The sequence below is a fragment of the Clupea harengus genome, chromosome 4 (genome assembly GCF_900700415.2).
Source record: "Clupea harengus chromosome 4, Ch_v2.0.2, whole genome shotgun sequence".
Lineage (NCBI taxonomy): Eukaryota > Metazoa > Chordata > Actinopteri > Clupeiformes > Clupeidae > Clupea > Clupea harengus.
In genome coordinates this window covers 31988164-32003163 of record NC_045155.1, presented here as the reverse complement: position 1 = coordinate 32003163, position 15000 = coordinate 31988164, and the positions used below count along the sequence as shown (strand labels likewise).

At 47.4% G+C, this 15000-nt stretch overlaps 1 protein-coding gene across 1 annotated transcript in view; it reads left to right on the top strand.

Annotated features, from left to right (window-relative positions):
• Positions 1-9485: 9485 nt before the first annotated feature.
• Positions 9486-15000, top strand: part of plch2a (phospholipase C, eta 2a) — a 60978-nt gene continuing 55463 nt past the window's right edge. The window contains 1 exon segment of the mRNA XM_031567062.2: positions 9486-10080. Within this exon segment, the coding sequence (XP_031422922.2) occupies positions 9810-10080 (271 nt within the window). The 5' untranslated portion in view covers positions 9486-9809.

Here is a 15000-nt window from a genome sequence, read left to right as displayed (position 1 = left end):
GTGATGTTGTTTGTTGGTGGGTTTGTGTGTAGTGTTGGGAGTCGATGAATAATACATAGGGTAACACATGAGACAGACTGTCAGCTGCCAACTGCCAAACTCTCTACCTCTCAACTCTGTCACTCTCTATCCCTCTATCCAGATCTTTCCATTCTCTTTATCTATCTATGTTTATATCGCGCCTTCTTTTAACCTCTTTGATTCTCTATGTCTGTCTTTATCCCTGTTCCCCTCTCTCCTCCTTTCCCCTCGCTCTCTCTCTCTCTCTCATCCTCTCTCTCTCTTTATCTATCTATGTTTATATCGCGCCTTCTTTTAACCTCTTTGATTCTCTATGTCTGTCTTTATCCCTGTTCCCCTCTCTCCTCCTTTCCCCTCGCTCTCTCTCTCTCTCTCTCTCTTTCTCTCTCTCTCTCCTTCTCTCTCTCTCTCTCATTCTTTCATTCTCACTCTCTCTCTCTCTCTCTCTCTCTCTCTCAGACTGCTGCCGTTGCTTTAGTGCATCAGGCGCGGCTCGTCTCTGTGCATTGATCTCTTGCTGCACCTACAGGAGACTCTCTAAGGAGCGCAGAGTGTTTATGAGGCTGTTGCTCCCTCTCTCTCTCTCTCTCTCTATCCTTTTCTCTCTCTTCTTTCTCTCGTTCTCTCTCTCCTTTCCTCTTACTCTCTTTTGTTATTAGGCTGTTACTCTCTTCTCTTTCGCCGCGGTCTCGCTCTCCCTTTCTCTGCCGTCTCACTCCCTGTGTTTTTCACTTTCTCTCTCTCTCTCTCTTCTTTGTTATGAGGCAGTTAATCTGTCACTCTTTGTCTCACTCGATCTCTTTGTTCTCCCACTTCCTGTCTTTCATGCTTTCTGTCTCTCTCTCTCTCCCTCCATGTATTTCTTTCTTTCCACACTTACTTTCTGTCTTTTTGTTGTTAGGGGGCTGTTGCTCTCTCCATTATTTTGTCTATCTTTCTCTGTGTTCTCACTCACTATGTCTTTCACTCTGTCACTCTCTCCCTCTCTGACTACGACCATTTTAAGAATAGTGTTTGCAAAGAAAATGCATAGCTGCATCTCTCTCAATTCAATTCAATTCAAAAAGGCTTTATTGGCATGACTGCATACAATACAACGTTGCCAAAGCATGTTTACATAAAATGTACAAGCACAATAAACATAAATAAATAAAAACAAACAATAAGTTATAGGTGGTAACAATGTGGTATAGAAACATATAACAGGTTCATTGTTAATTATTAAACATTAAATATTAGTTATCTGGGACAGGGGGTTCATGTTATTGTGGAGCTCATGACAGGCTGATACATATTTTGCTGCCAGTCTACAGCAGTCCTCCCTCTCTCCCAGTAGAACTGAGAGTCTGTCCAGATCATTTAGATGTTGGAATTCTGGGAATATTTGTGTTATTTTGTCAAAATAATAGTCTCTAAGACTTTGGTTATGGTTGCAGTAAATCAGGAAGTGTAGCTCCGTCTCTACTGTTCCCTGGTTACAGAAGGAGCACAGCCTCTCCTCTCTGGGTAGCCAGGTCTGTCTGTGTCGGCCAACTTCTACTGCCAGGTTGTGCTCACTCAGTCTGTATTTAGTTAAAGTTTTCCTCATTTTTTTATCAGACACTGTGGTCAGGTAATTTGCCACGGTGTACTGTCTGTTTAGTGATACATATGTTTCTAATTTGTTCTGGGATTTTGTTAATTTTGCCCAGTGATCTCTATATTTTTCTTTTTCTTTCATAATGATTTGGTTGGGTCTGATTACCTGAGATCTTGAGTTTTGAGGCTGAGGTCGTCGTTGTGTAATGACCTGGGTGGGTGATGGTTCACCCAGCCTCAGGACAAGTAAGCAGAGGGGCTCTATATCCATCTCTCTCTCTCTCTCTCTCTCTCTGCTGTCTCTTTCTCTCTTTCTCTCTCTCTTTGCTGTCTCTCTCTCTTGTTCCTCGAGGCTTGCCCAGCCGGCAAAGCAAATCCATATCTCATTATCTGTCTGTCTGTCTCAGTCTCTCTCATTCTTCTCAGCCCAAGCATTTCACTGCAGTGGGTCAGGCTGGCGCTGTCCGTGGTGCTGAAATACCCCAAACCCAAATCTGCTGTATGTGCGTTTCTCCACTCCATCCCTGACAGCAGTCATTAGATGGGGGCTGATGTAGTGTGCTAGAGGGAACACGGACAGGCCTGCTATGCACTCCAGCCTATTATGGGTCTGTTACATGCTCATCCAGATGGCCTGAGGCTATAGATATACCAAAAAAGGTTTTTGGAAAGAATATTTTGGTAATGCACTGTGAATTTAGTTTGTAGTGTGAAAATATACCAGAGACACACATCAGAAAGATAAACAGAAAAAGAGGAAGTGGAGGGAGGGAGGGAGAGGGTGAGAGAGGGGGAGAGGGGGGGAGGGGGGACCTTTTGCATGAGCTGCAGCCAATTAGTGAGATTCCTGAACCAGCATAGTTTTCTCTATGTTCCGGCGCCGGTATGCTAATGGGAGCACAGGAAAGACTGAGATCAGAGACGTGCAGAGACGACAGCCACTGACTGCTTTAAAAATGAAAAACACGGAGAGAGAGAGAGAGAGAGAGAGAGAGAGAGAGAGAGTGCTGAGCAGAGAGAGAGAGAAAGAAAGAGAGAGCGAGCGAGCGAGCGAGAGAGCAGAGGACTGAGGTAGAGCAACAGCATCACTTCAGACAAAGAGAGAGCGAGGGTTGTGAGAAGACAGGCAGAGAGACACAGATAGGCAATAGGACAGACAGAGACAGCAGAGAGAGAGAGAGAGAGAGAGAGAGAGAGAGAGAGGGACAGAGACAAGATGAAGTCCAGATGAAGAACAAACACCAGATGCCTGAATAAGAGAAGAGAGAGAAATGGATGGAGGATGGAGGGAGCAATGAAGAAAGAGAGAAACTGGGGGGTTAAAGTACGTGAGTACTCAGAGGATTTGAGAGAGATTTTCTATGTTAAGGGGCAGTGAGTATTCCCTTTACATCAGAGCAACATATTCCAACCCATAGGTTTGCCTGTGTGTGTGTGTGTGTGTGTGTGTGTGTGTGTGTGTGTGTGTGTGTGTGTGTGTGTGTGTGTGTGTGTGTGTGTGTGTGTGTGTGTGTGTGTTTGAGGGGTGGCCATTATACTGGGTCACTGCTGATGCTCTGGCCCTGATGATGAAGATGGAGATGAACACAAAATGAAGACAGGCTCATCGTATGGTGGAAACACATTTCTGCACTTACTGTGCGGTCTAGTGTGACATGGGGAAGTGTGCTAGACTGATCCTCCATCTGGATGTGGTCTCGGTTGGGAACAGGTCCAACTGAGGACTGCATCTCTCCCAGGGTGGACTGCTATCTGGGACATAGCTTTTCCTGTTTCCCCTACTGAGGATGTCCTCTGTGTAGTTCCTGTTGACGTGTGACTAAACCTGGCAGGTGGCTCTGTGGTCAGAGAGGGAGAGGGAAGACCATACTGTAGGCTACTATATGATGCAAGGGACATGTGTGCAGTTTCCCCTCAATATTTCACCTTTCTGTCAGGTTTTCCGTTGTCTGGGAGCTTTCAATAAACTTTCAGGCCTATCTTTATCATTGGTCGATGGAAGTTCAGAGGATGCTTTCCCTCTGCACTTTGTACTGTGGACAGGTGTAGCCTAAAGTTTTTGTGACTTTGACATGCTAGGCACATGCTCTGTAAATAGGTATTTAACCTACTGGAGAAAACATATTTATCGTGATCTTCTTTTGAATTTCAGATCCCTCTTGAACTTGCTCTGAGGACACTGTGGTGTAAATAAATAAATAAATAAATAAATAAATTACACGTATTCATTACAACGCATCATGCGATCTATGCACGTGCTCCTGCCAGAAGGCGATAGGGTGTCATCTGTTCACGTGCCCATTCGGGTCAACAGGAAGTCAGCCGCACAGGCCCGACAACGCTGTAGCTAAGCAGCCAAGTCTCCCAATAAAACTTTTCTGAAGTCGGTGTCTGTGAACTAATTCAGAAAGTACTCGAAAGTGAACATCTCGGCAAAGGATCTAAAGTATTTTTGTGTGTACATTTGATTTTCTGTTTCAAGCTACACACAGCCACGCCACGCCTAATATAGCACACTGGAGCGGTCCGAGAGTGTAGGGGCACTTTATTCTCGGATAAGGAAGCCTAGATCACCCGAATGTTCAGTCAACGTTTTGTATTGTCTAAGAAGGCGTTAAACCACAAATGTTTTGTTTACTATGTTTCACCGTCAACACCTATCACTCAGCCACCTGTACTGACAAAGAAGGCGACGTCGTATTTATCTTTAATCTCAGAATGGAAGGAGATAAAACCAAAACTTAATGACATCTCCTCGGGAGTGAAGAAACGTTATGACACGTTGGAGTTATCTGTTATCCCGTTCCCTGTTATTTTCAACATCAAATGTCAACCGGCCTTACCGCGAAAAAAGAAGTCGGTGAAGAAATGGCGTCTTGTCTCAGACGGTGAGTTTTTTTTATTCAGTTTTCTTCAGACTTAGTTTAGGCTAAGAATATTCCATGTCATTCATGGCTGTTGTTAAGAATAACATTTCATTTGTGAAATAAATAGACTCGGTTTGTCCCAACTTTTTATTAGCAGTACTTAAATGCTTTTTGAGCCTCCATTTACATATACAGACAAATCAAATGACACAAATATCAGTGTTTGAGTGGTTTGGTATAACGATGCCACAGAGCAGTGATTGCCTCATCGCATAGCATCCTGTTTGGTCAGGATGTGGTGTGGGATGTGGTGTGTCTGTTTGAAAAGTCAGCATTGGCGTCTGCCCAATTAGGCTGTCACTGACAAATAAACTCAAATTACCCAACCATGGCACCCTGAACACAAGAGCACTCGGTCAAATCATTTGCTGCCTAGTTGCTTTCAAAATGTCATACTTAACCAACTGATTTACACCCCTTCACACATATACACACCACCCAGTTGCACAAACACACACACACACACACACACACACACACACTTCCGTGCTCCTTGCTTATGCTAGCATGGTGTTCATTACAGTGTGAAGCTCATCTGTTGACGGGTAAACAAAACCAAAAATGACAGTTCCATATGTGTGTGGTGTGGCCCCCTCTCCTGCCCCAAGATGCAGACACTGTGGCATGTGCTTGGATTACAGCTGTCTTCCCCCATGCGTGTGTGTGGAGAGATCGGGTTAGTGTTGGCAGTAAATCTAATAGACACCAGCATGACTGCAGCTCTCATTCTTGTTGTGGAGAAGGAGATGGAGATGGACGTCTCCCTCATTGGGGGCTCAGCCGTGATGGGGGAAATATTTGGGGTGTGGCGGATCAGGAGAGCATGCCCCCGTTCCCTTCCTCCCTCCTCTCACTAGAGCTACCCTCCCCCCCCCCCCCCGCTCATCCCCACACAGACCCTCCCTCTCAGTCCTGGGGTGTAGAGCTACCCCCCTGCTCATCCCCCCCTCTCAGTCTTAGAGTGCAGAACATATCTTTTCTCCAACACCCCACCCACCCCACGAGTACCCCGGGCGTGTGCAGCCCAGTTCAGCAGCCCCCTGTGAGGTGTGTGTGTGTGTGTGTGTGTGTGTGTCTGTGTGTGTGTGTGTGTGTCTGTGTGTGTATATGTGCAGCCCAGTTCAGCAGCCCCCTGTGAGATGTGAGATCTGGCTCTTCAGCAGTAACCCGAGCCTGCCTCAGCCCCTTGGGGATATTTATAATCAGGCTATCACACACGGCACACACACACACACACACACGGCACACGGCACACAGCGCCTGTCCCAAACGCCAGCTGACTCCGGTACGGAGCCGGGCCAGGCCTGAGCCGCATCAGGGCCGGGTCCGTGGGGAGGTGAGCTGCTGTGCGCCGGGCTATCAGTCTCTGCTCAGAGAGGCCAGAGGGAGAGGGAGAGAGATGGAGGCAAACATGAGTTTACCAAGGACCAAGCCTTGACCAAATAGGAAGAAGCAGTAAGTGTGTGCGGATTCTTCTGCTAGATGGACTACATGGCACTGTTTGTGTGTGTGTGTGTGTGTGTGTGTGTGTGTGTGTGTGTTGTGTGTGTGCGCGCGCTTTGGCATCATTTTAAGTATTGTGTGTGTGGTTGTGTGGTGTGTGTGTGTGTGTGTGTGTCTGGTTGTGTGTGTGTGTGTGTGTGTGTGTGTGTGTGTTTTGGTGGTTTGGGGGAATCTAGTAACACCATTGTGTTTCACTGTTAACCAGCTGTTGTGAGTGTGTGTGGTTGTGTGTCTGTTGTGAGTGTTTTCTTAACAGTCTGAATGCTTCTGGCATTGTTTCCCCTTTTATGTTTGGATGAATGAACTGTTGCTGAAACACCTCAGCAGAACTCTCCTAGTCTGACTGTAAGGCTGTATATCTGTGTTAGCAGAACTCTCCTAGTCCGACTGTAAGGCTGTATCGCTATGGTAACAGAACTCTCCTAGTCTGACTGTAAGGCTGTATATCTGTGTTAGCAGAACTCTCCTAGTCCGACTGTAAGGCTGTATATCTGTGTTAGCAGAACTCTCCTAGTCCGACTGTAAGGCTGTATATCTGTGTTAGCAGAACTCTCCTAGTCCGACTGTAAGGGTGTATATCTGTGTTAGCAGTAGCACCATGCAGTACATAACGTCAGGTATCTGCTCTGTGATGACACAACAGTATGACCTTTGACATTCAGAGAACTTCAGTCATCCAGCGTCCAACCATCCGTCTTACCCATCGACCCGTGGCTATGCGTCACGTGGACGGGACAGGTCTTAGAAATGCTTCTGGATATTTTGCAATGTAATCGAACATAATGTTTAGAAAAAAAAAAAATCTCTCTCTTTTGTTTTGGAAGGGACAATAATCTAGTGTGTTGACGTTTGTCTTTTTTTCTGGTTCATGTGTTTTCAGCTGGGTTTCTCCCTCTGACATGCTGTCTCCCCATCACAGACATTCAGAGCTGCTTTCTTTCCCTAGACTGCGTAGACGTCTCCGTTTCTAGATTGCAAAGAATCATTCTTTTATTGGCTGTAGACTGCTGTCTGATAGCACTAGCACAATCCCAAATGATAGCATTACTGTTTGTGTGTTGTCTGTCTGGCTGAAGAAATCCACAGTATGTGGGATGTTAGTGCGACTGCGATGTTGGCTGGCGATATTATCATCACTACTATTATTATTAGGATTGTTATTGTGTTGTGGGTAAGAGCATCATCATCATCAGTGCCTGAGATGGCGCCGTGGGCAGAGGTGACTTCTGTTAGACTGGTCACTATGCAACCGCAGCTCTGTGCTTGACTGCAGGCAGGTTCATCTTGGTGTGGCCCTGGTGTAGTGTCTATGCGTGTGTGTGTGTGTGTGTGTGTGTGTGTGTTAGTGAATGTGTCTGTATATGTGTGTGTGTGTGTGTGTGTGTGTGTGTGTAAGTGTATGTGTCTGTATACATACGTATGTGTGTGTGTGTGTGTGTGTGTGTGTGTGTGTGGGTGCATGTGTGTATGATTTTGTGTGTGTGTGGGTGCATGTGTGTATGAGCTTGAGTGTGTGTGTGTGTGTGTGTGTGTGTGTGTAAGTGTATGTGTCTGTATACTGTATGTGTGTGGGTGCATGTGTGTATGAGTTTGAGTGTGTGTGGGTGCATGTGTGTGTGTGAGTTTGAGTGTGTGTGTGTGTGGGTGCATGTGTGTCTGAGTTTGTGTGTGTGTGTGTGTGTGTGTGTGTGTGTGTGTGTGTGTGTGTGTGTGTGTGAGTTTGAGTGTGTGTCCACTGGCATTAGCTCTGTTTCAGGGTATGAGGGGCACTTTAGCTGTGAGTGCATCACTGTTGGCTCAGAGGTGCCAGAAGAGGTGCCCCTCTTTCTCTCTCTCTCTCTCTCTCTCCCTCTCTCTCTCCCCCCTCTCTCTCCCCACTCTCTCTCTCTCTCTCTCCCCCTCTCTCCCCCACTCTCTCTCTCCCTCCCCTCTCTCTCCCTCCCTCTCTCTCTCTCTTTCTCTCTCTCTCCCTCCTCTCTCTCCCTCTTTTTCTCTCTCTCTCTCCCTCTCTCTCTCCCCCTCTCTCCCCCCCTCTCTCTCTCCCTCTCTCTCTCTCCCCCCTCTCTCTCTCTCTCTCCCCCCCCCTCTCTCTCTCTCTCTCTCTTTCTCTCTCTCTCCCTCTCTCCCTCTCTATCTCCCCCCTCTCTCCCTCTCTCTCCCACTCTCTCCCCCCCTCTCTCTCTCTCTCCCTCTCCCTCTCTCCCTCTCTTTCTCTCCTGTCAGGAATGAGCTCCTGCTACTTCTCCAATTTCAAAAGCTCAGGAGGCACAGCTCTACGAGAGTGAAACTCTGTAGAGAAGTCAGGGGAGGAAAGGAGAGAGGGAAACAGATGGAGAGAGAAAAAAGAGAGCGAGGGAGAGAAGTAAAGAGTAAAGCAGAGGGAGAGTCTTACATGGGTGCACACACACACACACACACACACACACACACTAAAAGGGATACCCGCTCAATCCTGTTCTGGCACTTTATCATGAGGAAACTATAATTATCCCCCAACCTGTCTGTCAAATATACAAGACATGAGAGGGGAGAGGAGAGGAGATGGGAGAAGGGAACGGAACAGAACAGAACAGGAGAGGAGAGATGAGGAGAGAAGAGATGAGGAGAGTAGAGGAGAGACTAGGGAAGAGAGAAGAGTAGAGATGGAGAGAGAGTGGGAAAGGAGAGAGGGAGAGACAGACGTAAGGAGTGGCATCTTCAGGTCTTTCCTGACTGCATACCCCGAGACAGAAGCGAGGGGATGTCATCACTTTGATATTTACAGACAGCCAACGCAAGAGGCTCCTTGACACGCATGAAAACCAAACTATAATTGGTCTGAAAAATAAGACTTTAGAGAAGACTTTCTCCTTCTCTGATTCCTCACTGATTCTTCTTCTCTGTTCCTCTCCTTTTGTCTGTTCTTCACTCCATATCATATGCCTGTGTGCCTACCTGTTTGTCTCACTCTCTTAATTTGTCAAGTAGTCTCCCTCTCTCTTTCTCTCTCTCTCTCTCTCCCTCTCTCTCACCACACACACACACACACACACACACACTGTCTCTCGTTCTGCCCACCCCTTTCTCTCAGCCTACCCTCTCCTTCCCTCGGCGTAAATCCCCTGGACGTGGATTACTCTTCACAGGGATTTGCTGCCCACTGACACACATGCAGCTGAGTTGTTGTTGAAGTGTTTGAGCTCACTGCTGCACCTTGTGCATGCACGCGTGTCTGTGTCTGTGTCTGTGTCTGTGTCTGTGTCTGTGTCTGTGTCTGTGTCTGTGTCTGTGTCTGTGTCTGTGTCTGTGTGTGTGTGTGTGAGAGTGTGTGTGTGTATCAGAACTAGAGACAAACTCTCCTCTCTGTCAGACCCCCCCCCCCCCCCCCCCCCCCCCACCCCCAGGACCCTCTGCGGTTTCCCGAGGGTGTTTCTCTCTTTCTGGATCCTGTTCTAAGGACTGCAGGCCATCTGAAGCTGTGCTAGAGGAACAGACGCCTGGGTGTTGAGCGCAGTGGCGGAGATTAGTGGCGACCACCTGTTGTGCTGTTTGGGCAAAGAAGGGAGTTTGCTAAGAATGCTGCTGGATTAGGACCCTCCAATCTCACTCTGGATTAGGACCCTCCAATCTCACTCTTTAGAGGAAAAGAACTCTCTCTCCCTACTGGGCTTCTTGTTAATCCAGACGCAAGCAGTGAAGCCAAGCGTCTGAGCTTCTCCGGCTGTTCGAAGTTTTTGGCGAGAGAGACGTGAAAGTAGGGTACTTTTCGGGAAACCTTCAGAGCAGGACGCGGGCGCCGTGATGCCGGGGCCTGTGTCGGCCATGGCGATGCCCATCGGCAGGGCTCCTAGTAGGCAGGACGAGCGCGTGGCGTTGCTGGAGCGTGTGGCGTCGCTGGAGCGCGTGGTGTCGCTGGAACATGTGGCTTCGCTGGAACGCGTGCCCACGCCGTTTCGGGAACAGAGGTCCTCGAAGACGCTGCAGAAGCTGGCGCTGACGCGGCTGGTGGAGGAGTTCCTCTGGGTCGGGGGAAACATGGGCTCCGGGTCCGGGTGGAAGCTAGGGCTCATGGGTAAGCAGAGGGGGTCATGGGTAAGCAGAGGGGGTTACTGAAGACCTCTTGATTGGGCCAATTAGAATTGATTGCTATTTTAATAGCACTCTGTAAAATATGCAGGCAGGTCAAATTGTTGGGTTGTTTTCAAATACATTAATTCTTGTTCCTGAAGATCCCCTAGTCTATATTCCACTGCGGTGGGCAGTGTTACGTCAGTCTAATTTGTATTTTTATTCACTGTTGTATTTTAAGTCACTTTTGTATTTGTGTATTGTGGGCGTACGAATTCTAAACCATAATAATTCAGTCGGTGATGAACCTGGTGATTTGGGGATTTCCGTAAAGGATTGTTACTCAATGGGTGTGCAGTATCAGCATGTCAGAGAGGTGCCGAGGAGGAGTAATAGATTCCTGTCTGAAGTGGCTTGTACTGGTTTTCTGTGTGAGCTTGCACTGCTGTGACTGGAGGTAGTCACCCATGAGGTGCTGAGTGTTGAGATGAGACGTGTGTCTCTCAGATGTGGAAATAGTTCCTTTTGTCCTGGTTCAACCCAGTTCCCTGCACAGATGGAGATGACAAGATTGTCAGCTGTGCAGATAAATAAATAAAATAAAATAAAAAAAGCTCTTGTATTGAGGTTTGATCTTGCACCCCCCCCCCCACCAACCAACCCGACTGTTGGGTTGATTGACAGCTCCCAGCCACGCTGATCAGTCAGTAGTGCAGTTTAGTGTTGCATTGTGGTGCTGATGGAACCGCCTATGGCCTGATGGGTAATTCTGCTCCAAACATCTGTGTCTTCTCCTCTGTTTCCTGTCATTCCTGTCTTCTCTGCCTTTTCCTTTTCCTGTCTTCTCCTCTTCCTTTTCTTGTCTTCTCCTCTTCCTTTTCCTGTCTTCTCCTCTGCCTTTTCCTCTGCCTTTTCCTCTGTCTTGTCCCCTGACTGGCTTTGCACGTCTGATGCCAGGGTTTGTCAGGGTTGGAAATGAATGAAATGTAGGGAAGATGCTTTGGATGTCAGCAGGGTTGGAGGAAGATAGCACTGGTGTTCACCTCTCCCTGCGTTTGTGAAAGAAGACACACACACACACACACACACACACACACACACACACACACATACCGCATCAGTGCCGCATCCGATGCATTTAGTCATTGGCTCTCAGAGACATGAATCAGGGCAGTGGCTCACGGGGTCATATAGAGTCTAAATCAGACAGCCTGGCTTAACCCAACAGAGGCACGTGAGAAAACAGTATTTACTACTGTGTTTTACCTGCTGATCTGTGTGCGTTTCACAGTGGGTTCACATTATCCACGTATACTCAGCTCAAGGTTCTGACTTACTGACATGTATAAATCAGACACATGAGGACCCTGCATGTTGCCTGGTGAATGTAGGTTAGAGATGTTACTGGTGGTTGGCAGTCTTACCGTGTTCATAGGGGTTGTATAATACACATGCACTCAGTTGCCAGTTTACCAGGTACATCTAGTGAAAACAAATACAGCAGTCCTGCAATAAATCCCCCTTCATGATTTGTATACTGTTCAGTTTAAGAGAGGTGGTGATTCAACTGTATGATTATTTTGGAGGATGTAGTTTGTGGTGCTGTTAAAACTGTATTGATTTTAAACACAAGGTGTTTCTGTTATTTAGCCTAGCGTCACTGATTGAAGAAGGCTGAGCTCAAGTGGGGCACTGGAGAAGGGTGTTTACTCCAGTGTTGTGTTACCTGGTCAATGTAGGTTAGGGACGCTGTCTGTGGTTAGCCGTATTAGCGTGTTAGCGATGCATAAGAGAAGGGTGTTTTACTCCTGTGTTGTGTTACCTGGTCAATTTAGGTTAGAGACGCTATCTGTGGTTAGCCGTATTAGCGTGTTAGCGATGCATAAGAGAAGGGTGTTTTACTCCTGTGTTGTGTTACCTGGTCAATGTAGGTTAGAGACGCTATCTGTGGTTAGCAGTATTGGCGTGTTAGCTACTCCTGTGTTGTGTTACCTGGTCAATGTAGGTTAGGGACGCTGTCTGTGGTTAGCAGTATTAGCGTGTTAGCGATGCATAAGAGGAAACGGGCACAGATGGTGCATCTGGGTGAAGCGCGTCTTTGATCTTAATGCTGAGAGGCAATGTGATGTCAGTGGGGCAGCAGGGGGGGTCAATCTGAGGTGAGTAATAATGAGAGTCAGGTCCTTCTTGTCAGTGTGGGGGGGGGGGGATTGATGTCACCTGAGAGGCTGTTGTGTAGAGTATCACCTGTGTGTGTGTTTGTGTGTGTGTGAGAGAGAGAGAGTGGGGGTGTGGGGATGTGTGTGTGTTTGTGTTTGTGTGTTATCAAGAGATTGACAGACCCATTAGGGCTTTCTTTTTGTGTTTTTGCATGCGTGAGCAGGAAAGACTTGTTGTGACTCAGTTTGTGAGTTTATGAGATTAAGAAAGGCTTTTGGACAAACTCAGTAGAATACAAGTGTTTGTGTGTGTGTGCGTGTTTGTGTGTGTGTTTAGTGGAACTCTGTTAAGACTCATGTAGTGTGTTTGTGTGTGTGTGTGTGTGTGTGTGTGTGTGTGTGTGTGTGTGTGTGTGTGTGTGTGTGTGAGAGAGAGAGAGAGAGAGAGAGAGAGAGAGAGAGAGAGAGAGAGAGAGAGAGAGAGAGAGAGAGAGAGAGAGAGAGAGAGAGAGAGAGAGAGAGAGAGAGAGAGAGAGAGAGAGAGAGAGAGAGAGTGGGTGTGGGTGTGGGTGTGGGTGTGTGTTTGTGCGTGTGTGTGTGTGTGTGTGTTTAGAGGAATTCCGTTAGGACTCCTGTAGTGTGTGTGTGAGAGAGACAGTGGGGGTGTGTGCAGGTATGCATGTGTGTGTGTTTGCGCGTGGTGAACATATGGTCAGGAGGCAATCCCCTGACTTTAAGCCGTTGATGTGCAGACATACTGACCCTCTGGCCCAGATCCTTAAGGGTGTAGCCACCTTCTGGCACTGACACAGGTCAACAGCACACACACACACACACCACACACACACACACACACACACACACACACACACACACACACACACACACACACACACTCATACACACACTGACGGACGGACGGACGGACGGACGGACGGACGGACGGACGGATGGATGGTCTCCTGTGATTCGCAAGGTCTTTGATGTGCTCTTGTTGGGAATCTTAGGCGGAAATTGTCAAAAAATTCCCCTCTGTGCCAGGTGAAAGGTTAAAGGTGTTCAAGGTGTTCAAGGTCTCTCCCAGGTGTGTTGAGGGTTATGGTTAGGGTCACGTTCAGTAGTTTACACGCCTCTCCTGTGTCAGTCGAAGATGAACTCAGGACTCAGTGTGTGACCTCACACCTCAGTGCACTCGCAGGGCATACTGAACACCTACTGATGAGGCAAGGATTACATAAACAAGTAGAAATGCTCACAATTAGTGTGCACGTGCATACACACATAAAACAGACACAGGTGGTTGTGTGTGTGTGTGTGTGTGTGTGTAGGTATGTATGTGTTTGTGTGTGTGTGTGTGTCTGTGCGTGTGTGTATCTATAACCATATAGTGTATGGACACATTAACAGACACAGGTGTGTGTGTGTGTGTGTGCGTGTGTGTGCATGTGCATAGGTATGTACATGTTCATGTGTGTGCGTATCTATAACCATAAAGTGTATTGACACATAAGCAGACAGGTGTAAAGGTACTTTGTGTGTCATTTTTCTGCCAAGACACGACATATCTCTGCCAACTGTGCGATGGTTTCTCACTGCACACTCCTTGAGTACGCCCTCGACTTACCGCTCTCAACTTTGACCCGGTTTCCATGGAAACCATCCAGATCCATTAAAAAGAGGAGGAGAAGTCAAAAGAGTGTGTGTGCCTGTTATCCGCGGATGTAAAAGAACTTTCTAGATCTCCCTCTTTGATCCATGGCTCGGAGTGGATGGAGGTCACCTGGACCTGTCCTGGATAAAAGCACTGGAGAGGGACCATCACAGTGTAGAGAATGAATTCCTTTGAGCTTGAACTGTGTGTGTGTGTGTGTGTGTGTGTGTGTGTGTGTGTGTGTGTTCGTGTGTTCGTGTTTGGGTACTTCCTCGTGACACACATTGTCTAGCGGGGTATTTTTTACCCTACTCATCAACACTGGATGGGTTGTTTGGGGAGGGTTGTGTGTGTGTGTGTACAGGGGGAGTGAGAGAAAGGATAAAAGGTTCAACTGTGAATTTCCCTCTGCCTTCACTGAAAATTGTTAACAGTGTGCTAAAATAAGACTCAGACTCTACCTCAGGGGGTACCAGAATGAAAACACACACACACACACTCACACATTAACGTACTGTTATAATGGGAGGTGCAGATTCTTTGTTGCATCCTGCTTCCTCTGGCAGGACTCTTGGAGTGGTGCTGATGCAGAGAATCCGTGTGCTGCCGGTGGCAACAGGGAGCCATGTGATGTGATGAGATGTGATGATGGCTTTGTTTTTGTGTGTTCACTTTCCCTCCCCGTGCTTTTGAAGCATCATGTTTACTCTCAGGAAGGGAGGGGTGGAGAGAGGGAGAGATGAAGAGATGGGCAGAGTTGGACTGAGAGAGAGACAGATTGGGAGATGGAGAGAGAGAGAGCTGGAGAGATGGAGAGATGGGGAGAGTTGGACTGAGAGAGAGATTGGGAGACGGAGAGAGATGCGTGAGACACACGCAGAGAGATAGAAACAGAGATGGAGAGTGAGATCACAAATGCAGAGACAGAGCAGTAGAGAGATAATGATAACAATACCAGGATTGAGTGAATGATGGAATGAGAAGAATTTAGTGAAATAGACCCTAGAGAAGAAGGAAGATATAATAGAGAGACGCACACACACACACACACGCACACACACCACACACACACCACACACACACACACACACACACACACACTCACTCCCCTATT